This window comes from Acipenser ruthenus, chromosome 49, assembly GCF_902713425.1.
Source record: "Acipenser ruthenus chromosome 49, fAciRut3.2 maternal haplotype, whole genome shotgun sequence".
Taxonomy (NCBI): Eukaryota; Metazoa; Chordata; class Actinopteri; order Acipenseriformes; family Acipenseridae; genus Acipenser; species Acipenser ruthenus.
In genome coordinates this window covers 3,281,586-3,308,777 of record NC_081237.1, presented here as the reverse complement: position 1 = coordinate 3,308,777, position 27,192 = coordinate 3,281,586, and the positions used below count along the sequence as shown (strand labels likewise).

Genomic DNA, 27,192 nt, shown 5'->3' with positions numbered 1-27,192 from the left:
ACGTTAGGTATCTGTGTGTCAGTGGCAGAATGGTGATATCTGAGCTGCCTGTAGAAAACAGTACCAGAACCATGTTCTGGCTCAACTCCACCACTCAAACTTTACACAAGAAATCATGGAGTTCTATCAAGATAAATAAATTAAAAAAAAACACACAAGAATGAAACTGGCTTTTCCCACTAACTTCTCCTATTATTTTGGGTTGTTTTCTTCCGACATGTGAGAATGGACTTTATGCTGTCTGCTCATCTTTTTACCAACAGTTGAAGGATCGTACATAATCCCCCCCCCCCCCACAATCAAAAATGGCCACCAACTCCCTTAATTTTTTATTTCTGCAGCTTGTACTTCACAGAATATTTTTTATGACACAATAGGGGGTTTCAGGAAGTCGGTTGTGTAAGTCATTATGCTCTTTGAATTTTGCTCCAATTTGATTGAGAGCACCAAGATCTAAAATGAATTCTTTTTTTTGGACTGTGGGTTCTGTAGGATGACGTGGTAAGTGCCAGGTTTGGAGCTGTTGCATGCAATGAATTAAAGCTGGACACTCCCATTTACAAATGATTAGACGCCAAAGGTTCAACCATTCTATGACAGAGCAAGAGGTTTACAGGTATGCCTTGTGACTACTGGTGTCATGGCCTATGTGTCGTGTGTAGACAAAACATTGCACAGCCTTCATCTGTGAACTAATTGGAGCAGACGTCTGCTTTGCAATGAACACATCAATGACAAGGAAGAGGTTTCAGAAGCAAGTTCAGCTGGACTCGTCTCTTCAGTATGTTGAAGACTTTGTATCATGTCATGTTACAATTTATGTCTCTGGACGCTCCAGTATTCCAATATTTTAGCTCTTATTTTAACATGGTAGTACATAAATACTGTTGCCAATCTACCCGTGTTTCCAGCATGCATATTGCAACTGAAGAAATGTAATACATTCGGTGAGAAACATTGACCAAAAGTCTTTCAATGGGTCTGCCGTTTTTGTTCCAATTGACAAATGGACCACCAAGTATTTTGGCATCTATGGCTGTAGGAGTCAAATTAGAGCCATCAGCATCTTAAGAGTACTTCACTATGACCTACATCCACTGTAAAAATAAATGCAAGAGAGCAATACAAGCAGACAAATGTTCCTCCCTCCCTACATTTCACAGCCAGGTAGGCAGCTCTCTAAAGAGGCAAGCATGGGTGCCTCCATTATGTCCAAGGCACAGGGGTTAACACAACATTTGAGTAATGGGAAAGGAAAAGGATGGCAGTCAGGATTCCACTGTGCAAAACTGAAGCTCGAAGTGGAAAAGAAGATTTTAGTTGCCAAGCAAGGACTCAGAACACAGAATCCAACCTTTTAGCTGCTGAAGTGAATGAAAACAGGAGGGGGGGAAAAAAAGGCAGGCACAGGAGATGAAAGAGGGAGTAAAAGAAAGAAATTTATTGAAGGCACAAGATCCAGAAGGTACTAACCATAAATCAACTGCTACACAACAATGGGTTAAAAAATGCAGTAAGAGGATACAAACTTTTAGAAAATATTTTAATTCTCTTTTTGTTTTTTGTGTTACAAACTTTTAAATGGGTTTTTCTTCAACAGTTCTAGAATTGTCTGAAAAACCTTTTGTCATAGTTGCTATCAAAATATACATTTGTTTGATCCATATAAAACCTGTATTGCTTCCATTTACCTGGTACAAAAAAAAGCATGAATATTTACACCTTTTTTCTTTCCTGTTAACAACCCCCCCCCCCCCCCCAAACCCAAACCACAACCACTTTGCAGCCAGACACATCTTGAACATGGAATGGGCATCATTTACATTTCTTTATGTTAAGGCTTGCATTTACTCCCCCCCACCCCACCCCCCCTTTGAACCACAGATCTCTGGAGATTTTCCCAGCATTCTGTGAAACGGCAACTTAAGGACCTATAAAATAGATGCCATTAAGGCAGATATGGGAGTTAACTAAAAACCACCGATGAATCTTAACTGAAATGAGGGGGAAAGTCTCCAGAGAAAACTGATTGATTCTGATGCAAAACAGCACAGGTGAGGACACAAGCTGTGCAATCCTCCTTCCACCAATTTAAGTTAACCAACCAGGAACGCTGCAAATGCACATTGGGATAATAAAGCTGCATAGTCTAGGATATTTGCTCTGGTCCCAAATACCAAACAAAATTAAGGCTATTAAAACAATTACTGTACATTGCACCAGATCTGGATAAGATCCTGCAATACACTTTTAAAAAAGGAGGAAGAGGTTGTGTCAGCTTTATCTACTTCAAGATACAGCTTTCAACTATTGTCCTCGACAATCCTGTATGCCAATTTATGCAACCAGGTTTATAAGCCACAATATTTCATAGGGGCTATTGAGACTAGCCAAACCACCAGTACAAAAAGAATAAGTTTCATGTCAAAAACAGAAAAAAAGCACAATAAAACCTTTGGTCCTAGATATGCTGTAATAACCCTGAATTGTATTTATAAGGAGAAATTCTAAACCATGTTATTGCTTTGAACCATTTTACAAAGTTAAGATAAAACATGGTTTTCCCCCCAGATTAAGTTTAAAGGAAAATAAAGGCTTAGGAGAAGTTACACTACTCTGCAGAAATTCAGTTGTACCCACTAAACCGTGTGCTTGTTACCAGTTAGACATCAAAGAAGCTTAAAGGAAAACTTGTCTGTCTTAAGACATATTTGCTATATAACCCTGAAGTAAGAAATGCCCAATTAACAGCCACAGAATTTCAGCAGTGTTTGAAAGACCTTAATCTTTGAGCTGCTGAATGCACCTCCAATACCTGCCAAATAAGCAAAGTTCATCTAGATCTCCTGTACTAGCTGCTAATGACAAAACTGTTCAACATTTAAATGGACCAGGTTGAAAGAAACCTGGACCTATGGTGGCAACAGGACAATGACTGAGAATACTAGGTGCACTTTGAAAGCCAGTTAAAAGTCAGCATGCCACCACTCTACCATCACAGGTCCTGCTCTGTGCTTCAATGGGTACATTTCAGGTTAATGATGCAGAAAGGCACAAATACAACTAGTCACCACTGATAGGAAAACTAAACAGCAACCCTCTTTAAAAAACAGAAAGTGTAAGAATGATGAATATATATATCTTATGAAAATCTACACAAGGTTAGCATTAATAAAAAAAACTATTTTGCATAACTTTAAGGCAAAGAGTACATGGAATAAGATTTCTGTTTACCTAGGGCTACACAGTAATAAGACAGTAAATAAATTCAGTAATCACATATTTAGATATAAAACTGAAAGTCCCAGTATAAAATGGCAATCTGGAAAAAATTAAATGCACACTTGGGAAGCTGATCAGTCAAAAAAAAAAAAAAAAAAAAAAATTATGTACACAAGCGCTACAGACTTGCCAATGATGTGAACCTTCCACTGCACTCCAGTGCCCTCTGTGCTTTTCAAACCATCCCTCTCCTGTTACAGCTGCTAAAGTTTACAGCAGCTCAGTACCAGTCTCCTCTACATCGAAATGCAAAACACAAAAACATGGCAGAGAGTTCTTAGAAGCCAAAGTCAAAACAGAAATATTCCGTCAGGCCTTTCTCTGCAATTTTCAATTAAACACCCCCCTCTAAAGAAATCCACACAAGTACTGGGGGTAAAAAAATTAAATTTTAAAATTTCTTTAGCCACTAAAACAGCATCTTCAGAAAATAAGGCACAGGACTTTCTTCTAGGCAGCATGGACGTTTGAAGTTGAGTACTGTACAAACTACACAGTGGTATGGGTCCCCAAAAGGCATCAGGAGTACATTTATATAAAAAAAAAAAAAAAAAAAAAAAAAAAAAAAATGAACGGGAATGTTCCATAGACACCAATTATATACTAGGCGTAGCATTGTTTACAGATCACAAATGGGGAGAAAAAACAAAACAAATGAATAATTCTCAGCTACTCGTAAAAAAAAATAAATAAAAATAAAAGCTAAAACAGATTCTTAAAACCCAAATAAAATCTCTGGTTTGCGTTTTTCTGGTCTCTAGGTTCAAAGTGGCATTTTATACATATATTTATATATATATTTTTTATATTCATATATATGAATAAGGAATGATGGAAGTGAGTCTCGTGGATTGTTATCGGGTTGAGGAGTTGAAGTCTATAGGCGACGGCGCTTCCTCTTGCCCTGCCTGCTCCTCTAGATGGTGGATTTGGAGAAGGAGACCCTCAGGTGGTGGTTCTCCCCCAGGTCATGATTATGAAACTCAATCAAGCTCTGGATCGCCTCCTCCACAGAGCCCATCTGGATCAGCGCCATTTTACGGTCTTTCCTGAAATTCAAAACAAAATTAAGGAAGTGTTTTTAAAAAAAAAAAAAAAAAAAAAAAAAAAAAACCACACACCACCCACACAAATGTTTACTACTGCACATGAAACTTATTTAAAATATATGGTTCAGCTACTGTTTGTAAACATTAAACAATAATACCTCTATTAATGTGCTGTGCAGGATGTTAAACATGTGTCAAACAGAGTAAAGGAGTCAATTTTATTGTAATAAACAGTTCCTTCTACCAGCAGTGGTTATATATACTGCTAATATTCCATGAAAGTGTCCTATTCAGACCCAGTGACTTGACACGTGCTTGTTAGAATACAAGAAATAATCTTACTGGAAGAACTTGAATGCTTTGACGGCTGCCCCACAGCTCATAAACAGAACCCTAAGATCATCTTCAACCACAGAAGGTCTGGGGAAAAAAAAATAAATAAAAAAAAGTGGGGGGAAAATAGATTAGCACCAAAAATCTGCTACAAGTTAAAAACTAAACTTAGGTTTAAAACTACACAACCTAAAGGAGTAACAATACTGGCTTGCACTTACGGGATGTTTGAGAGGTGGAGGGTGGCAGAGGGAGGGAAGATGTTCTGGAAGTTCTTGGAGCCTGGCTTCTTGAAGCGGTGGAGGGGAGAATTACTGAAGTCCTTGGTGAGCCCCTGGTCCTCCTGGCCCTCCCTAGGCAGCTGCACTGTCTGGTGTTTAGACAGGGTCACCCTGATCGCCTTCCCGTGCAGCTTCTGCCCATTCATGTGGCTCATTGCTACAGGACAAGGATTACACAGGTTACACAAGTTATCTAAATTGGTGCCATCTGTCTAGTTCACCTCGGCTACAAAGATTGTGTCCCATGTTAAACCTCCACCATGAAAACCCTTAGTCATATACCCATCGATGGCTACAGCATCTGAGGTGCAGAAGATGTTTTCATTCCAGGAAAAAGAACAGACAGCTTTGTACCACTGCATTCACAAAGTCAGACTCAAAAACAAAAACACAAAAGGTTACAGGCCAGTATTTTTCAACTGGTTACATCCCCATTTTAGCATAGATAACATGCCGATATCTGGGTTTAGCCATGATTCCGGGCAGAAGATATTTCCATATTGTTTGTGCTTTCAACATACCCAGCTGAGCCTGATTGGAATCTGCCATCTGTACCAAGGCATTCTCTTTCTTGTTGAACAGGATCTTCACTCTGATCACATCGCCATACACACCTTAAAATAAACAAATTGGGCTTTGTCAGAACACTCAGCGGTGGAATACGAAAGGAAAACTACACGAAAACTGCATTTTAAAACTTTCCAACTGTGGTCAGGTTTTCAAAATCAGAGGAGGCATTTCAGTTTGACATTTTCATGCAAGGACCATATCTGTCATTTAAAATTCTTTATAAAAAGGAGAGACTTGTAATTTTTCTCATGTTAAAAACAGCAAGCTATCCCCTGCCTTTGAACAGAAAATCTCCCTTTATTTAAAAACTTGACCTCAGTAAGAACTTGCTATGCCTCATTTTGCAATCCAGCACATGGAAATTCCTACATTTTACAGCAGAGCAGCAATGGAACATTACAGAAACAAATACAAGTACTTTAACGTACACAAGGGGAAAAGAGGTACCTTGGTAAACTTAACTCCCGAGACAGTTATCAATAAAAGTAGACAGTGTGGCCTTGGCAAATATTAGTTGAGGTTTAAGAAAAAAAAAGGACTAGTTTCACATAAGATACTTAAAAGGGAAACCAGTCACCAAGTTTATTTAAATCTCGACTAAGCACCAGAAACATTCTGATTTATGGGACTATTTAAATAAAATGCATACAAGCCAAGTCTAACCGTAGTGTTCTGGTTGAGTCAATTTAGTTGTTCAAGCCTAAACTAAAAATGCATGCAAAAGCAAATCAAAACAAAACATGCATATTTCTATTGAAATCCAAGTTTAGAAGAAAAAAAAAAAAAATTTGATCTTAAATGGGGAAAACCAAGGAGTGGCTAAAAGATGCAGCATCTCATTTTGAAGATTTTTGAACAAAATACAATGATAGATTTCACATGTATTTTGGCATTAGAATTTTAAAAAACTGTCGTTTGGGGGAAGAATTTATCTTTATGCACTTTTTTAAAAACACAAAAATAGGAATGCAGACAGGTTGTAGCCTCAAATAAGTGTGTACGTGGATTTTAATGACTCAAACAGAAAAGCAGCATTATAGGCATCAAGCTAAAAAAAAAAAAGTAATAAAACAGTACTAGGTAAAAGCAAATTGAGAATGCTGCAGCTTTTATATATAAAATAAAAAACACACACAATGATTAAAATAAAAAATGATCCACACACAACCAAACTGAAAAGCACTCAAAGCTATACAAGATGAAAAAATAAATTTTAAAAAAGGATAATAAAAAGATGCTAATGATAACATACCGAAAAGAATAAAGAGGCATTGGGGCGCAACTCTCTTTATAGGACAGCAGAGCAAGGCAGGAAGAAGGGACAGGAAAAGATCGGAGGCAGGAGAGTGGAGGTTGAACATATCATCCACAGCGAGCCAGATCCACAGGAAATGGTGAGAACGGTGGTGTCAAGGACATGAAGTGTCAAGGTTAATATTTGGGAGAGGACAGTTGGTGGGGAGTTTTGTTCCATTTGTTTTTTGGTGGAGGTTCGTATCCAAAAAGAACAAATTGTGTGTTGTGTATTTGTTGTTGTATTGTTTGCAAACAATAGGAAGCAGATGGGATGGGCAGGGATAAATGGTACGTGCAGTCAGTGGGCAAAGAGTTTCCAGGTCAAGGAATTAAAATAAAAACAAACAAAACAAAAACGGGGAGAGGGGAATGGGGAGAGAAACAAGAAAAAAGGAAGTAAAAAAAACAGGTCAGTATACACAAAGAAATATGTTGTGTTCCATCTTGCATATGATTATTATTATTATCTGTCATTAATAGTTTTAATTACTGGTTATAACTCAAACCTAGCAGGAACACATTTAAATAAAAAAGGGAAATGAAATAGTAGTTTAACATGATACACAGAAAAGCTAAGAGACAATATTGCTTTTTTAGAAGTATTACTAAGACTGGTGTGCACATTTCATTTCAGTTTACGAAAACTGCTACCCAATATAGCACCATCTGAAAGAGTGGTTTGCATGCTCACCCTGTAGGTTAACTAAAGTGGTACTGGCATTTATGGGGTCTTCAGCATTAATATACTTTGGACAAACATTTGGAGCAAAAAAGTGCTGTTACGGGTGTGAAGGGGAAATATAAAGCTGAGGTCAGTCAGCTAAAATCATAGCTGTTTTTATACTACACTAATATACTAATTTTGGAGCACTTGTTACAAACAAACATTCAAGTCCCCCCTCCCCTCTCAATAGAGCCCTCTACAAGCAATGCTTTAAGAAATTCACTGCGAGAAAACATGTGGCATCGTTTTTGAAAATGTGCAAGATTGCCAACATCTCCCCTAGGGATGGGTCGGTATACCGGTTTGGCTACATTACGGTATTAACACCATTCCTTTTATTCTACACCGCAATTATCGTAATTCCTTTATACACCGGTTAATGCATTCTCTCAACTGCAAACACTCTTCTTCTAAATCAAGCGATGGTACTTGCACCCTTAGCAAAGTGTCTGAGGAAGATCTTTTTGTGAACTGATACTGTATTTTGATAACTGTCAACGACACAGAATACACGTTTCAAATCGCTGCGTTCCATTACCCAGAGCTTGCTGCGCCGGCTGCTCTTGGCTGCTGTCTTTCTGACGTCACACGCAGCTTTTAGAGAAACGCCTTCTCCAAACCTTGCAGCGCAGCACACATTTAATGTATTTTGTCTGGATTATCAACAGTCAGTTAAATGTAATTGATTAACATTAACTATTATAAAATTATACATCACCTCACAGATTTAATACAGTAGGTTTGTTTAAATAATTGATTTATTTATTTAAAATAACATTGACAAGGCTGTTCACCGCTTCATTGTATAATGATAAAATGTCATTTCGCCTACGCTAACAAGGTGGCAGCAGTAGTTTTAGTGGTTATTTGCATTACGATGAACAGGTCGCTCATGATCTCTGCATCGCCCCTTTGGTTCACAGCCGCAGCCAGCCTCCTGCAGTAACATTTCAAAGCTGCGCTGGGCTATGCAGAATCTGCACAGATTTCTGTGCAGCACTGTACAGAACTGCGGAAATCTAAGAACACGACCAATGTCTCAATTAAAATGAGCACAGACACGCGACTGCAGCAGGATAGCTTACTTATTAACGTAGTTTTGTTTAAACAAGTTATAACAGTATTCCAATTTTCTTAGCTAAGTGAAGAAATATTTTTTACAAACTCCACATGTGTAATAATCATCGAAGCTTACTTGTGCAATGTCGTGACGTGTAGCTATAAATCCAACAACACGTTTTAGTATTAAAATACATTATTTTTTGCTATACATATTTTATTTATCCGGTTGAAACAATTAACAACTATTCTCTGCTCTTAACCTGTGGTACATGTTTGTGTTTTAAGCAATAAGACTGATCATTTCCAATTCTATTTACCATCAGCTAAACTAAGTATTTATTTAATTTTATACGTTAATGTTTTAACAAACTACAGCACCACGTCATTTTGAGCAAATATATCTTAATACTGTTGTAGTATAACATTGAGTGTGTACAACTTTAGTTTTTTTTTTTTTTTTTTTTATTGATTCTTTAAAAAAGAAACGTACCAAGTTATTTGGCATAGTAAAATACTAAATACCAAATGTTTAAATCATTCCATGAAAGGAAGTGTGATTTGTTGGTTTTATTTTTGTGAATTACAGTAATTTACATTAGTCTTCATTTAAGACTTTATTTTATAACTTGCATGATGTACTGTATACCGGGATATTAAGGTTACCACGGTGTTTTATTTAACCGTTATCATACCATGCAAATTTTATACCGTCCCATCACTAATCTCCCCAGTTCCATTCCCCCAGGTGTTCCAATGCCATTCTATTGTGACCACATCGTACATAACATCCCAGTCTCACATTCAGTATCATGCGCTTATAGTGAAGAGGAAAATAGTTGAAGCAATATTGTCTCTTTATAAACTTGAGTAAGACTAAAATGCAATATTACAAAAAGCATGAAAAAAATATATATAAAAAAAAAAAAAAAAATAGGACTGGACTATGTTAGTTCTTGGCTAGAAGTTATTCAAATGTATCCGGACCAGAAGCAGCTGTAGTGTATGTAGGAAGCAGAGCCACACTAAAAATCACTGGATGCAGTGATTACAATGAAGTCTATAAAATAAGTTAACCTACTCTATTAAAGATGTCAAGGATATTCTAGCATGGCTTCATGTTTTAAGAATACATCTAATGTAGTAAAGTTAAAAAAATAAACAGGGTAGGTCAGGACAACAGACATGGAAGTTACTTAATATAAACAGCCAGCCACCAGGGGCCCCGATACCCAAATACTGCAAATGGGATTCTGTGCGATTTGAACCCCTCAACCACTTTCAAATTAAGTTTTTTTTTTTTTTTTTGTAAAGAATCCCCAAAAACAGGAATTTTGGGAATATTAAAAGGAATGATTTGACATTTAGGTGGCAAAGAAACACAAGAGGGGAAAACCCTTTAGGAAGCCTTTGTGAAGGAAAACACATGAACTGGTTAAACACACTGAAAAGGGAAAAATGCTTGTAATAGAGTGTTGTGAGTGGGGACTAGATTTCCACAAGGGGCTGGCACTAACATTACTGGATCTTCAATAGAAGATGAAGGCCAGGGCCTTTTGCAAGGCGGCAGTTTCATACTACATTGATTAAAACGTACAAGGAGTAAGCGTAATGTAATTTGAGCAAAGCATATTGCTTTGCCCTGCCACCCTTCCATTCCAGTACAATGAGGAACACTACTAACCTCAGGGTTCAGATTGCTGACCAGCAGGACTGAGTGACCCGAGGCGAGGCCAGGGAAGCCCATTCTTCCAGCAGCAGCAGCAGCAGCAGCACCGGGGATACCCAGAGAGGCCAGCGCCCCGGGGACACCCTGCATCGACATGCCTGGAAAACCAACACAAGTAAGACGCAGCGTTAGCGTAAATCATGCTACCGAAGCACAGAGGATCGAAAATTCAAGAAAAATGAAAATAAAATCAGTACAGAAACAGAGTTTGGTGCAACTTTTGAATTAAATCCAGTTCCAAGATCCTAGCATGTACTGAATTGTTTCATCACAAGTTTGCACTGAAAAGACAGAAACCTAGAGGACTTTCTACTGGGATTCTAAAACCAGCAATACAAACAGAACCCCAGTACTGGAAAAGCCATACATCATAAAACAGAGATGCATGCAGGGACAGCAGAATGGAAGGAGTGTAAATGCAACACAATAGTAACGGATCTCAGAACATGCGTAATTGAATACAGAGACAGAGCTCCATGCTGGGGTGTTACTGACCTGCAGCCTGTTGAATGGCAAAGGCAGATGGGAACCCAGCAGCTCCATAGGGGGAGGCTGAGATTAGACCAGGGGCACCTGCAGGAAAGAAGCAGCCAACATCAGGCCAGCGGGGAGAAGCATGTGCTAGAGAATCCAAATACAAACACGCTTTTTTATTTTAAGTTAAGTTTAGCAAGGCTATATTACATCACAACTGACCTGAGAAGTCACTTCTGTTTGGTAGTGGATTTGGGAGTTAAGGAGCAAGGAGGTGAAGTGATTTGCACCAAGAGTCTCAGGTATATCAGTGGCTGAGCAAAAACTAGAAATAATTGATCCCCCAAGCTCTCAAGCCCTAATTTCAGTCATCTACTTTCAAAACAGAATCAGCAATTCACGTGATCACTCTATTTGACCATCTGACTTGCACACCAGAAAAAATGAATTGTACAAAAAAAAGGAGGGAATTAGTGAAGGGTCTTTATATTAGTACAATATAGTACTTCTGTCAATGCAGTCAAAATGCCCTAACCGTGAAGTAGCCAAATCAGTGAATTATTAAATCAGTGAAATAGACTGAATATTGTATTCTTACAAGAACTGTACTCTTATTCCGGTCATGTCAATTTAAAACAGGTAGCACTATTGAGGGAGGCTCCAGCATTTGCTTTACACATTGGAAATCAGTGACTCTTCTGGCAGGATTTAATTTCCTGCAATCTCCAGTGTGCAAAACTTTGAGTGTCATTACAGATGAAGTCTTACAGAAAATCACTGCCTACCCGTACCTGTACCCCCCCACCCCAATAAATTAAAGGGAAGGAAGCTTAAAATGAATGTTTCTCATCCAGCTAGGCAAGTTTGTTAGAATGTACAAAATAGGGAAAAACACCTTGCTTAGTCAGAATGGAAAATTAAGCCAACCTGCACATAGGACAGGGTGAAGCAGAATAGAACACAATTTCCAGTGGAAACTAGGTACCTGCATTGAGTGAATGCAAAGTCCAAGCCAGAATAAAAGTAATTAAAACATTCAATCAGCCTGGTGACTCGCTAATTAAACCCAGAGCTCTGCTAGGATTAAGTAGAGTGACAGGTGATTGCAGAGAGGTCCTATTCTATACGTAGGGCTTGAAGTTTTCAGGTTTTATTTTTGATCACGACGCCCCTTTAAAAACTTTTGGCCGATTCTGTTATCCAATTAAACTCATTAAAAGCTGTCAATTACAAAACATCACTTGTTTTTTCCTTCATATCTTTACTGAGCCAGATTCTCTTTTGCTTCATTTGTAATTCAAAACGGACATGACAAATTATGTTACTTGTTCATCGCTGATCCGAATTACATTTCATTACTGCAGTCACCTAGTTTATCATTGTGCTTTAGTTATTTTCACTCGTTTAGTGTACACCAACAGCAAGTCCATCATTTAAAATCTCCCAGTCTTAGTAGTTCTCTTTTTTAGAATGCAGAGAAAGCTTAACTATCAACTAACATTTAAAAAAAGGGAGGTCGAGATTTGGAAAAATAAAAATCAAGAAGTTCATGCCCTAGCTATACTGTACTAGCCAGCTCTCCAGTGGAAGTGAAGGACAGGAGGAGCAGAGAGACATTTACCTAGTCTGAAACAGGCTTCCTTACCAAAGGCGGCCGCCATGCTCTGATGGTCGATGGAGGGATGGCTATCCCCAGTCGGGAGGTCAGGCCGGGTGTAGTCACGGCTCTTGTCATTATTGTATTTCACATTCAGGCTGGTCAGCTTGGAGAAGTCAATGCGCAGAGTGCAGCAAGCATTGTAGATGTTCTGTCCATCCAGAGACTACAAGAATACATAACACATTATAAAGGGAAACAACCAGCCACTACAGAGGGCAACCAACTACTTATTCCAGTAACTCCCATGCCCACAACAGAAACTGAAAAGTTAAAACTCTGAAAAGTTCTGAATGTTTGTCAAACTGTTGTATGTTTATGTACAAAATATTATACATTAGCAGGGCAGCTGTGTCAGTTATGTTTGAGATCAATTTCAACGGTTTATCGTTTCACTTTTGTCAATAAGGCCAGCACTTGCCTTCAATTTTCCATTAACCTTATCATCCCTATTGCAAGCCAAGTTGTTTTTGTCTGCAAGGAACCTGTGGAGCAAACTGTCTACAGGCAGAGGGCGCCACTTACCAGTTTAGCATGCTGAGCAGCCAAGGGATCTGCATACTGAAGGAGAGCCTGAAACTGGTTGTTTTTGGTAAATGTGATTATCTTCAACACTGTGCCAAACTTGGAGAAAATCTGTGGGGGGGGGGGGGGGGGGGGGGAGAGAGAAAGAGAGAGTGTGTGTGTTAGAGCAAGCCTTTTCCTCAGGTTTTAATTGTTCTGAAAATGTATGAAGAGCAACTCCTAGTCAAAATGTTGCTATTTAGCAACTGTAGCCCAATGGATGTCATGCACAAAACATTTTGGCCTATGTATTCAATCCATCTCCTCCACTTGGTTTCTTTAAGCTTTACGATTACATATCTGCCTTCTGGATCTGGGTTAAACATACCTGGTGCAGGACGTCCAGCGTTACAGGGTAGAAGAGGTTCTCTACAATGATGCGCAGGACGGGGCTCTGACTGCCCAATCCAGCAGTGTCCACAGTGCCTTGCATCGCTACATTCCCAGTCTGGACAGCGTTCACAGCCTGCAGGGCTGCTTGTGCTCTCTAGGGAGGGAATTTAGGGGAACTCCATTCAATACTTGATTCAGCAGTAAAGCTAAATAAACCTTTGTACAATAGGACTAGACTAATGAGGGGTTCTGAATTTTGCATCGTCTCATTTGAGAGAAAAAAATTCAGTATAGCCACAAAACATTTCACACATGTACCCATTGTCAACAGCATTTGTGCATACAAGTGTACATGATTCAAAACAGAGAACTTATCCCTCTATATACAAACAATATTTACACAGCACAGTCAGTTTAAATGCACCATGTGCTACTTTAATTCTCAAACTGCAACTAGCCTTACAGATTAAACAGAGCACTCTGCTGTGTATCCATGGCTGCAATGGTATGTGGTTGCCTAAGAAACAGTGTTTGTGACAGGGCAGGCAAGGTACAGAGGATTAAAACAAGCACTGTATAAGACTGTATTGCAACATAACATGGGCTGGGCCAACAAACCTTTCACACCAACATTTTTTTCACACCAACAAGGAAGTGGAAGACAGGGTGGAAGCTAGAGGATTACAGATACATGATATAGGTAGGCTTGGTGGTCCAGTGGTTAAAGAAAGGGGCTTGTTACCAGGAAGTTCCCAATTCAATCCCTGCTCAGCCACTGACTCACCGTGACCCTGAGCAAGTCGCTTAACCTACTTGTACTCCGTTCTAAAAAAAACCCCACCCACAAAACAAAGAGGTGCAAGATCTCTAAAAAAGTTCAGCATGAAAGAGAAAGTTTTTTGGGAACCCCTGACCTTTCTTGGCTCAAGGTTTCTGATCTACAATAAATGCACGAACTCACCGCCTGATTAGGAGAATTGTCTGTCTTGAGTTCCTTGTGGTTGGAGTACTGGATGAAAATGGGGTGATTCCTCAGGACAGGGGTCACTGAAGAGTAGTAACTGACCATCGTTTGTGCTGCTTCCTCTGTGTTCATTTCTAGGAAAGCCTGTTGCAGCAGAGAAGACTTAACATGAGTGCTGGATATAGACTTCACATGAGCTGCAGTTCTACTCAGAAGGGGATCTGCCACTTACAACCGACTGTGGCGACAATGGGGGTCCAAGAAAATATAAAAAGCTTACTCAACAGAAAAAAAAACACAAAAAAAAACATCCAACACACACACCACATGTATAATGGCAACACAAATAGAAATGAACATTTAAAACTCAACTCCAGCTTGCATCCTTACTCTGAATCAGTAGTAATCACAGCAGCCTAGAAGTACTTTGTTACAGGCAGATAGCTGGGTGATTTCACAGAAAAACCTGAATTCAAGTAACAACCACATGCCTTGTTTTTAAACAGCTGAAAATTGTCTTCACACAGATGCGTCTACATTTCAAGTACCTGGTTCTTTCCTTTGAGCATGAGCAGGTTGGTGACTTTACCGAAGGGCAGTCCCAGTGAAATGACCTCGGCTTCATTGACGTCGTTGGGAAGTTTGCGCACGTGAATCACACGCGAGGGAACCCCAGGACTTCTGTGGTCTCCTTTAAACTTCTTACTGTCGTTGCCATTGGCTGATGAATGAAATGGAAGGATTAGCATTCATGCATGGTTCTTGTTTTATTTTAAAAAACAATCATAGCCGTCTTTACTGACCTGCTGCAGCCGAATTGCTCATGATATAGGGTCCGTTAGGGACGCAAGAGGAAAAAAGTTCGTCAGATCCCCGCTACAAAAAAAAAAAGAAAAAAAAGTGTTATTTGGGTACACGAATCAAAAAGACCTTAAAGTCTAAACAGTGGTCATAAGCAACCTTTTGCCAATCCAATAACTGTACAACTCATCTGATGTTTAGACAATCTGCTCGGTTTTACCTGGTGGGTATTTTAAAAGTAAATCAGTTTAAGGCAAACCAGCATTTGTGTACTTTAAAAAAAAAAAAAAAAAAAGTTAAATATGGACAGATATACTTACTGCCCTGGGGCTCACCAGCATTGCCTCACTGAGGTACATTGCAGATCATGAACAACCACTTCTACATGCAGAACCCCCCACCCCACCTCTACCCAAGCAACAAAAGACAACACTATCTCCCTTGAAAAACAATACCAAGATAACAAGCTTTGATCTCAGTGATATGGCTCCAGTATCAGCCGGTCACTGTACAGCTTTCATGACAGCTACCTATTCAGGGATTCATCAATTATTAAGTGTGCATCTCAGAAGGGGATGTTGTGGAGTTCATGCAAGCACATTAAACAAGCTGACCTCATTTAAGAGATTTTTCTAAAATGTTCTTGCTTGATTAGAAAACAAACCTGAGAGAAGGGACAACTTGCCACAAGAATGATTGTACAACACCACACTAATGACCCTACTGTTTGGGATCTATTTTGAAAGATGTTTGTAACAACCATTTATAACAGACTGGAAAAGATACAAAAAAAACTTTCAGTGGCTGTAGCTAATGTGGCATATTGAGTCTCTCAGCAGGGCAGGCGTATCCCAATCTCCCAGCTGACAGGAGAAGCTCAGACCGCCCTGGTCCTGCTCAGCCTCTCAGGTTACTGGGAACAAGGGCTTTCACAATGAGGGTCTCTATTCAAGAGCCAACATTGGCAGTGTGAAGAGTTTCTGTGAGAAAGGATGAGACACAGGATTTTCACAGCCTCACTGCCCACCTGCAGCACCTCATTTTGAAGTTAGCACGCCAACGTTTTTGCATTTCATTTTTATAAGGGAGGGGTGTTTACACAGCAGCACCTGCAAGGCTTCTAACTTCTGATGGAGCCCCCGACAGGTGAGCTCACCCGAGTAGACTCTGCACTGTATTTTGTAGGCAAAACAATCCTGCAGCTGAGCAGTCACTATGCCAAGCAACTCTGGACATGCCTTGAAGCAGTAAGCCTCCACCCACAATGACTCTTACACATGTCATCTAACCAGTAGCTACCTAGCCGCTCTCTATACACCCACCCCCTTAACATGACAAACTCCATTTTAGGAGCCACAGGTTTTGCTCAATACTTACATTATTTGAAGCTTCCATAAATCTGAATTGACAGAGGATGCCAAGATTGCAAATTTGAAATACAAGTCTATGCACCTATGTGCAAAAACACTTTCCCGAACTAGCGTTCTGCAGCAATTTGATCATTCAGAGAAATCATGTTTCTGAGCCGTACACTTCCATTAGCAAAATATTTTGTAAACATCAGTGTGAATCTGTAACAAAACCCAAGCAATACTTTAAAAAAGTTAGACACTACACTGGCATTTGTGTCTGCTGATAAGAGAATTCCTCCAATGCACTTCTGATGACTGCACATAAGCACACCTTTGCAGCCGCCCCACAATGAATAAAGAATTCTCCTCCCTCGAAGAGTCACAGATCACCTCCCCCACAAAGCAGGCCTGGCTATTTAATGAGGCTTTAGGAGGGGGAATTCCAACATCAAAGGAAAACAGTTTATCATTTTCTGGGTCGGCAGTCAGGAGGAATGAGGGATGGTTAGAGGGGGTTCATATAGGATGAGCAATTAGACTCTACAAAACATCATCTAATTTAAGTTTGGATAAAGACAATTATAAACAAACAGTGGAGTAACACACACCCCCCCCACCCCCCCCGTGCAATACAAACAATTTGTAATGCATTAACACAAACTAATGTGGCAAGCAACACCTTAAAAGTACAAACAGCGCTCAGCAACTCGATTCAACAGCAGTTTCAACATGCAACAACCCTCAACACACACTGAACACTACACCAGCTTGTATTAGCCAGTTCATGCCTCAACACTTGTACCTTATCATCCCTTAACTATGGCAAAGTTTAGGGCGTTTAGAACACACTCCTCCAGAGGACAAAAAGCAATCATCTTGTTCAATTGAGTGTTGCTTTTAAAATGCATGGGAATCCATTACTTCAGTGCAAGGATGTTCCTCCCCCCACAATTCAGTGCCCAATGGAAACCATATGTAGTGAGAGAGTGTGGTGGGTCCCTTGACAAGAGACAGTTTCTTTTGAGTGAACAGACATCCCAGATCACAAAAGCACCACAGACCATCAAGCGTTTCCTCTGCACAAGCAGAGAAGTCATCTGGGCTCCAGCATGTGGCTCTGAAGTGGTCTCAATTTTGCAGGGTTATTAATCAGGACAGACCGAGGGCACACAGAGCTGGCTTTGTCTCCCTCCGTACATGAGAACACAAAACCCCTTCTTTGCCATAAACCTCCAAAGCAACTTAGCCAGGGCTTGCAGTTTCTAAAAAGAAGGAACACTTACAGCCCTATCACACACCACTTAAGAGATTGTATAGTGCTTTGCAGTCACAGTCAACCGCATATGGCTGCAGCATTATTTATTTATTGTGTGCAAAATATTTAAGTGTACAGGTATTGCTTCATTTGCTAATTCAAATATGCAAGCGCTAACTCCAAATAAATGGCTTTAATAGCTTATTCAACAAGCTTGAGACTTTAATTGGCTTCAGGGCTGGGGTTTGTAAAAGGTATCCTTCCTAAGTGCAGAAGCTAAAAGGTCATAAATATTGACAATGCATTGCTGGAAGAGAGATATTGCCACGGCAACAGCCCTTTGTCACTCCCTCCCTCGCCAAGGCAACTCCACCCTGAAAGTTCAGGTGCTGAGTTAACCGTGGCACACAGCCCAGGCCTCGCCTTGCTCTCCCGACAGAGGAAGGATTCATTCTGCGTGCAAATAGCTACAGGTTACCCGAAGGAAAATTACAGCAAGTTGAAGCGAGGGAACTCTATACCACGAACTCTGGCTATGTGGATCATCCTTAAAGGCAAAATGCAACATTAATCCTTCACAATTAAGCTTGGTCAACTAAATGGCGATTACAGGTCCTGATTTTTGTACATAAATTACGCACACATTTGCCAAAGCTTTGTTCAAATTAGGAAGCTTTGCTAGACAATTTCCTAGCTCTCTTCCAAAAAGAGACACTGGATTTAAATTCGTGGCCGAGATCCATACCCACCCCCAAGTCAGTCAGTATAGTGCTCCACTTGATGAAGTTTATTAGGATTGTTTATAGCTGCAGCCAATAGATCCTCTGTACACATTAACCAAGAAGCCAGGTCCACTCATTTATGTCAAGGGTAGAAACTATATAGGGGTCAAAGTCTTGTCTCAAACAAAAGCACTCCTGCTCCCAAACACTAAACATTTATTAGCAATGTCAAAAGAAAGTCAGGCAATTTAATTTTTAAAAATTACATTTGTACACAAAAATGAAGCCTTTCCCCCTGGAGAGTGTTCAGCAGGGGGCCATTCTCCCACCTTTCATACCCGCCCACTCCCCATCACTTCCAAAAAAAAAAAAATCAACACCCTCAACAGGCCCGACACAGGCTGTGAACATGTCTGTTGAAAGGGGGCTGGGACTATTTGCATACCATGAATAGGTCCCATTCATCACGTCGTCACCCATTATATCTCAAGAGACTGCCTTGTTTTTACAGGGCTGTCTTCAACAGAAAGGTAAATGATCAGATCTATTTACAGTTTAACCTATCCCATCCCACCTCCCCCTATTTAAATACAGCTTGCATGGGCAACACAAAGGCAGCAACATATTTCCAGCAGGTCTGGAGGATTAACCTGTGCCACGCCTGGTTAGAATATCCAATTGTTGCCAAGTCTACTGCTTCAAGGGTCATTTTACAGTGAAACCATGGTGTTGCTACAGTGGTTCATGCAAGCTACACCCACAACAAACTAATAGGATAAGCATACAATGGGTCTGAATGGGCCAGGAGAAATAAAGGAATCAGGTTTAGAAGGTTTCTTTCAACAAGGGAGAACACACCTTACATTAGCAAAAAAAAACAACCTAGGCTAGTCAAAAGCAACCCCTACGTCAACACACAGGAACAAATCAAATAAAAATGCAATTAACCGATTCTTCAAGCCTTCACACCAAATATGTAGAAAACACCACAGTAAATCATAAAATACTTTAAAATGTTTTTACTGTAATTTAAACCTGAAGTCATGGAGGGTCAATGCTAATGGAACACATTATGATCATAGATGAATGACTTTGCATTAACAGCATTTTAGAAGCATCAAACTGTTGACTTCAACTTAAAGCCGCAATCACATTCCTCACTAATTACAGCCCACAGTGCTTTTCACGGCTGTTAAAGTGAATAGCAAGAGACTACTCCCTCAGGAAATGGAATATAAACCTTGTAACACACCAGGGAGGAAGGCCACGAGCACACAGTGCAGAGTAATGGAGACTCCCTTCCTGCGCCGATAAGCTCCCTCACTCAGGCAAACAGCTTCTAAAGGGGGAGGGGGAGGCAGGAGCCATGCAGTCTCACTATGATTAACTCTTCAACTCCCCCATGTAAAAAATAATTCTGGTGTTGATTTTATTCAAGTCCCTGCCCTTTGTCCTATCCAAGGTGTCACTAAACATTCCCAGAACATAACTTGCCTGGTTGGGATACAGGATTTAGTGAATACTGGATGGTGCAATATTTCAAATCCAAAGCCCCTTTAAACTGGACCACATTTAAACATTTTTCCATTCTTCCATATTTGCTAGTAGAGGATATTAAACTCTGAACTGTAGACACAGTTTGATTTATAGAGCAGCTTTGATCACTGTACTCCAGGTGGCTCAATTCCAATTGGCCTGTGAAAACTGGCTGATTAATAAGTGGTTCACTTTTTAAAGACACCGAGCAGTTAACGATTAGAGCAGGCGACAGCAGTCAATAGCAATTAGAGAAGTTAGCGGATGTAGATACCGCATGCTCTACATGTGCAAGCCTGTCTTCTGCATCCTGTTGCAAACCCTCAGCAGAAAGGCAGCTTCTGAACAGCATTCAGGGCTACAGAGGAATGTATCCTCTGCATTCCCAGCAGTACGCCCAACCACACAAATTAAGGTTTCCATGGTAACAGCCATGTTTATGTTTCTAGATCACATGCTTGCTGCGCCCATCTCACCTCCACAAGCAAAGTCTTGTCAATTCAGTTTAACAGATAGTCAACACAAGTTGGAGCCAAGAAACAAAGTTTTTGTTACATAATTTGGGAAGTTTACAACCATAAGTTCTACAGGAACCCTAAAAAAGTGTTACTCTGTTTCTATTGTAAAAAGGTAGTTTTACTTCAAAATGAAGGAGAGACTTTGGAACTAGAAGTTCAGAAAGTCTGGAACTGCTTAAAAACTGCTACACAAGTGATAAACAAAAATCAAGGTCTAGAGAAATAACCTGGCTTTTGTGCAAAACAAGCTGTAGTGCAGGAAACCCGACAGTCACAGGGTCAACTGTGTCTTAATATCCATTCCATAAAGGCCTACCTTAGGGAACAGTACACTGCCCCATTGCTTTGTTCGTTTGCTGGAATTAGAGAGCTGTAAAAGCGCAGTAAAGTCTCCCGAGAGCTTAAAGTTCACAAACAGAGCAGCGTGCCAGAGTACAACTGGCAGCATGACCATCTTAAAGAAAAACATTCTAGTTTATATCCAGGCGACATAAGGCTCAGGATAAATGTTACTGCTGGAAAGTAATAAGGATGTATCCAGTGCTCAGTCCCTGAATTCTTCTGTTACCTAAAAAGCACAATTCAAGGACGTTTATACACCAACAATAACCTAAACTATAATGTTCAGATATTGATTGGTTAGCTACTTAGAATAACTGTTAAATGGTTCACATTTTTTTTTGTATAAACCCAGCAAACACCTACATACAAAAGCTTATTTAAGAGTTAAAAACAGGAACTAGCAATACCAATCTAGAACAAATAATTAAGTGCATAAATTTTTTTTTAGATGCACCAAGGCTAAAAGAACAAACTACAATTCATTAACAAACCAGCCAGTCACAAGTTCTGCTTGTAGAATAGCAAAATACTAAAAAACCCAATGAAGCCGCCAAGGACATTCATCTACCCTATCACGAGCTGGAGGTAAAACAAAGAGACAGGCCTTATTTGGGGAGGATGACTGCCCAAGGGGCTACCCCCTCAAATACAGTGCAGATTCAATTCTGCCCTTTAAAGTTCACAACAGTACTGCCTTTTGTTCCAATCAAGACCTAAATCCTCCAACAATTTCTTACAGTGAAGTCCATTAAAATGCTTCACTATTGATGCAAAGCATAAACGCATAAAAGCATAAATCAAACTAAGCAATGAATATACCTTCCCAATAAATTGGCAGTTATTTCAGTAATGCACTACGTGTATCACATTTCTAACCCCACCCTTATCTGCTGTGTTTTGAGAGCCAGTGCCACAGATATGTAGAGATGAACAGTGCAGGAAGTGTTTGAAACAAAAAAAGGTTTGCACTAAACTATAAAAAGTTCCCAAAAGCATAAGAAACAGATGAAGAAATGCCTACCTTTGTACCAACTGTAATATCGTGGACACTGCTGTAAAGAGAATAAGAAGACAGTAAGGTTAGATAGCAGTAAAGATGAGATGGTAAATTAAATCAATAAAAAGTTAGTTGGCTGCAGTGATGTGTGGGGTAGGCATTAGTAAAGACTGACACACTAGCGAAGACAGAGAATTTCCACCTTAAACAGAGCAGATCTGCAGCACAATAAAAGCATCACATGATCGTCAGATAAAAATCTGCACTATTTGGTTTGGAAGGGAGGGTAAAAATGTTATGCGTTAACCTTCCAACATGAATACAAATGAGGACTAGAGATATTTTTTTAGACCACCTTTTCCATTGTGATCTTGGAAAAACATTCAGTATAGATCTGTGAATTTGCATTTTATTTAACAGTGGACACAGGGCAGTATAATAAACTACAGCCTTGTTCAGAAGCTGCAAAATAGTTCCAAGAAAGAGGTTTGAAAACTGGAATAGTAGCTGCAACATAACCAGCATGCAAATCTCCACCACACGGAAACCAGCAAGTACTGCTCTAATTACTACAGGCATTTCCATCCCCGTCGTGCAATCCTTTTGTAAGCCCTGCAGGCAGTCAAGCTTCCTCACTTCAATAAAGTTAAACAGTCTGTTAATAAACTAGCAGGAACCTGCACAGTCACTTTGATATTGTGACTAAAAGGGGAGAGAGGCATTTTAGATAGAGTCTTTATAGTTCAATTGACACCTGGATTAAGCCCCGACGAAGGCAATGAAGATGCTCACTTTTAGTAAGCAGGACATAGATAGGGACTGCCAAAATGTACTTATTCATTTATTTAAATGCTCTCAAAATCACTTAATTTAGTGTACATCAAAGTCAACAGTGGCACCAAACCAGATTATAACCTTCAGGTTTAACAATACTACCTGCATCTCAAGTAAAAAAAAAAGAAAAAAAAACACACACCTGACATTAAGTCGATGATAAACTATCAAATAGGACGAGGCATTTGATTGGAAGCGTAGAAGAACACAACTGACACGCTGTACAGAACAGATTTAGTGCTGTTCGGGCATGCACAGTTTTTCCAAACCAGGAAATACAAACTCCCAGAAACCTGCATGTTACAACAGGTGTGTGTGAGCACTTGAATCAAAGCAGGGAGCAGAGGAGGCCACAGTACAACACATCTGGTATAACTATAAACACAAGACAGCATTGGAATGTTTCCTAGACTATAAAACAAGTCTATTCTCACATGGCTGTCTTGTATTTGGTAGCCTAACCCCCTGAACAATTTTCCTTTTATGATTCTTTCAGATACAAATAGAATTGTTCACAACACGCACATTCCAGGCATCTCATTTATCATGCAGCTACACATCTGTTATTTGAGCAATCTTAAGCCAAAATGTTGCTTTATGAAAAACAGCTCACATTCCTCCCCTATATAAAACTGACATTTCCAGAGTGGCCTGCAAGTCATCCCAAGTCATTTCCACTCTGCATCCTGTTTCTCATGCACTCCCCACCCCACAGGAAACTCAAGACAAAAACCCTCCTCCGCAATCCTACCAGAAACCCAACTAAGTCATGCTAGTTTACAGCATGGACAAACAGATGTGACTCAAGTCAAAATTAAATATCAAGTAAACCCAACTGGCGTAGTTAAATTTTACAAAAACTGGCTAAAACCCTACTGACCAAGCAAACAGTTACAAACTTGATTCCTCATTATCATGCATGCTCCAATGATTCTGCATCAAAATCTCAATATACTGTTGGCAGCCCATTTTATTTTGCAAATTAAATGTTAGCATCAATGTTAAATAAACCACACTAGCACTGCATTCCATCAAGTTATGATTATGCGCAAATTGACAATGTGGACACTGCTTAGAGAACTGATGCATTAAAAAGAGGAATCCACCAGGCTATTTAAACAGTACTTGTTAATATCAGGAGAAGGGATTAGGTGGGGCATGAAAATCAGCTTCAATTTTCAAACATCTAGAGTTTTACAGTTGACCGACATCTAATTGAATTCTCAACATTGGCATGCAGATCAGCACTCAAACCCCAGATTAGTCCATAGACGTCTGTTTGCAGCCTGCTCAGCACCAAACCTACTTCTGAAACCCAATTAGGCACAACCGGGTACTTTTCTACTTGATTAAAAGCATACCAAGACTGGCAGACTTCATGAAAAAGCCATAAACCATTCATAGTGGCTGGATTTAATGTAATAAAATGCATATCTTAATTCCATGAAGGGGTTAAAAATCAAAAAGTACTAGATACATGCTTCAGAACAACATTTCAGGATTCAAATTCACCTTTTGAAAACTTTAATTTATTATCTAAACATGCCTCTATCAGGTGTGGAAACATCTAGGTAACAGAGACCAAGAGCAAGATCTTACGCTTCAGATTACATGTCACCTGAAACCCCTGGTTCATATTACTGCCTGACTCAATGCACTGTACTACTTAAAATACATTCATAAGAGTACCAGAGGGCCAACACCTCCATTACACTGTAGCTAAAGTCCCAAACATGACAATATAAAAAAAGGACTTAAAAAAGGGACAATGGTTATCCGGATTTATGTATCTGAAACTTCAAACTTACTCTATTTCAGCAGCGTAACCGGATCCCATAGGATACAAATCAGTCTCTAGACGGCTGCAGGAGAAAAAAAAAAAAAAAAAGAAGCACAATTTAGTTATGATTACATTAAAGGGTTCTGCACTTTCCAGGCCATTTCTTTCCATCTACATTAACAGAAGTCTGGGAACAACCGCCAAAAATACTACTATACCAGGAATACACATTTCAGATAGTGCTAAACAAGAACAGGCCTTTGTCCAGATGCACAACTTACCAAAAAAAAAAAAAAAAAAAAAACACATTTATTAATAACCCTCAGTTTTACAACGGTTTTAAGTCATGGGTGAATTCCCTTACTGTAAAAGCCAACTGTTGATTTAGCAGGCATAGTGATGTCTGTCCTCACTTTGAAACACAAAAAGCGATTTCTGCTTGGTTCCTTTAAAATGACTTTAACATGTTATTTTGACACTACCTTGTATACAGTGAGGCCCTGGTAACTGCTTACTGCCAAACAATACAGCTTACTGTCAATTGATAACTACTTCAGAAAACCCACTTCTGCAATGAAACAATAGTTAAAGGTTCAGAGGCTTCTATCAAAGTCTCCATTTAAAAAAATCAAAATTCCAATATTATAAAACGATCAAGTATGCATTTACCACGGGGGGGGGGGGGGGGGGGCTGGCAGGTTTACTTTCAATCTACTGCTAAATCTAAAAAAGAAATTGTTTGTAGATTATATCCACCCCCACACCCCCTTCCAATATCCTTAAAGGAAGCATTCCCTGGGAACTGCAAGCAGAGATCCCATCCTAAATTTCCAAATTACACAAAACCACATAAGATTAACCTTGGTTTGACCAGATGCTGACACAATGCATGTTCTCTATAAATTCGCTCCTTACTCGGGAAGGAGAAACCAAATCAAAAATCCTGTAGAGCTTGTTTTGCTAGTAATGCTTGTGATTTCTGCCCAAGGGCAACATGCCAGGGCTTACAATTGAGGATCACAACCCCGTAAATGAGGGAAAGGCGTGGTCTAGAAGGAAACAGATTTATTTGGCTTAAGTGGAGATTTCAACTTAGAAGCACTAGTCAGCATATTTAGTTGACAATGGGTTGTTATTGAAAGTTTATCCAAGCAATCACTTCAATTTAACGCACCTCCATCTCTGGCTGGCGACGACTAGGTGTTAAAATTGCGGGAGGCAGGGATTAAGATAAATTAAAGTCTAAACTGGGTTAAGTTATTTTATCTAGTTACAATAATGCTATGGCGGGCCTGTTCAAACAGAAGACAGAATTTTACACGCTTGCTAGTTTAAACCGCATACTACAAAACACCAAAGCAGGATTGCAGTTGTGACGTGGTTAGTTTTAGCTACAGTTACTCAAGGTTGTTTCACGAAATCCAGGCGAGTCAGTGAGACAAAAAAGAAATAGCCTTGTGGTGCCTCTAGAATTTTTCCACAAATGATGCCCTGTAATTTAACATTGTCTGCACAACCGCATACTGCATTCGTGAAACATTTTCCAGCGCTCGAACCAATTCTTTTTAACCGACAAAAATCAACAATTTAAAACCACCACGCTGAAGTTAATCTATGGTTGCGTATGTTTCACTTCCCGGTACGACTGCAGCAATACGTACCATTTTGCTTAGTGATGCGCACGGTACCATACCAACTTGTTGATGCACGGTGCATGAGTAAAGCAAGTTACTTACACGACAGAAGATGATCTAAAGTAGAGCGTCCACTGTATGGTGTTTGTTTATTAATAATTGTTATCAAAAATGGATTATGAAACAGCATTATTAATATAATTTTAACTGATGACGTAAATCCCAGAAGAAACCGCACCGTAGTAGTTCCTTCTAAGAAAAAAAACCCGAATCTTCCGTTCATCAGAAAAAGCACCTTCACTCTATTAAAGTACATACAATGTTAAACTAATCTGCATCCATAGTAACCAAACCACGCGCGTCATTTATATTTTCCAAAAAGTCTTTTTTACACCAACAGTGGAATTCAAGCATCTTCGTTTGTTATTCTGAACGCTGTAACTTTTAACCTGTGTTTCTGACGCATTTTTAAAACCCAAGCTACTTTAAAACGAGTTTCGCCTCTTTTCGCCCCCCCCGTGTCTCTTCCTTTCCCGACGTTGGCTTAACCAAATTTTTCAGTCAGAAAACTGCTTTTAAGTTAAGTTCCCGCCCCTTTTGTAACTCTACAAATGTTATCTCTAATACGACACTTTATGTTTCGGTAGCGCGTAACTTTATTTATTTTTAATAGTTTTAGGCGCGTTTAGTCTCAGTTTACTTACCCGTCCATTGCACAACACAGAACTACAGGATGAGAGCAGCGAGATATCAGCTTCGCCGTGTTATCTTATACCTCTACAAAATGGCGGAGAACACCGAGACGTACTCTGATTGGCCCAACCTCCAGACAGTACGGCTTGAAGGCGGGATAAAAAGCGTAAGCCTTAGGTCTGATTGAGTAAGGCAGCAATCAATCAAAGAAGCATGACGAGCTTAGCTAAATGGAGCTCGGTTGGGTGAACAAGGAGTCAATCAAACGTTTGTTCTCCATTTCGCGTGATGTGACTGGGTGGCTATCTGTCCATCTAGTTATCGGGGCGTAGTGTAAGTACGTGTTGTTTGAGGGGAGGAGGTAGGTGGTGAAAAGTAAGCGTCGAAGTGTATTGTAATTGTGAACGCATTTT

At 39.7% G+C, this 27,192-nt stretch overlaps 1 protein-coding gene across 4 annotated transcripts; it reads right to left on the bottom strand.

The window, feature by feature from the left end:
- Positions 1-1,419: 1,419 nt before the first annotated feature.
- Positions 1,420-26,898, bottom strand: LOC117966355 (polypyrimidine tract-binding protein 1-like). Of its 4 annotated transcripts, none has more exons than XM_059014782.1 (16): positions 26,791-26,898; positions 24,481-24,534; positions 21,863-21,893; positions 15,119-15,191; positions 14,864-15,036; positions 14,313-14,459; positions 13,347-13,505; positions 12,980-13,090; positions 12,419-12,620; positions 10,819-10,896; positions 10,279-10,421; positions 6,768-6,801; positions 5,467-5,559; positions 4,886-5,102; positions 4,674-4,751; positions 1,420-4,331 (listed from the first exon to the last, which is right to left on the bottom strand). In XM_059014782.1, the coding sequence occupies exons 1-16, from the start codon at positions 26,796-26,798 to the stop codon at positions 4,199-4,201; spliced, it is 1,734 nt and encodes a 577-aa protein (XP_058870765.1). In that variant the 5' UTR covers positions 26,799-26,898; the 3' UTR covers positions 1,420-4,198. The 4 variants fall into 4 exon arrangements, with proteins under 4 accessions (XP_058870765.1, XP_058870764.1, XP_058870766.1 ...); XM_059014781.1 differs by having other exon boundaries at positions 10,819-10,944; positions 12,443-12,620; XM_059014783.1 differs by having other exon boundaries at positions 12,443-12,620.
- Positions 26,899-27,192: the final 294 nt, after the last annotated feature.

Excerpts from the sequence above, each read along its gene's own strand:
- LOC117966355 (XM_059014781.1), bottom strand. Across the intron at positions 15,192-21,862 it reads ATATTACAGTTGGTACAAAG|CGGGGATCTGACGAACTTTT; the intron begins GTAGGCATTTCT and ends TTTTTTTTGTAG. Across the intron at positions 15,037-15,118 it reads GAGCAATTCGGCTGCAGCAG|CCAATGGCAACGACAGTAAG; the intron begins GTCAGTAAAGAC and ends TTCATTCATCAG.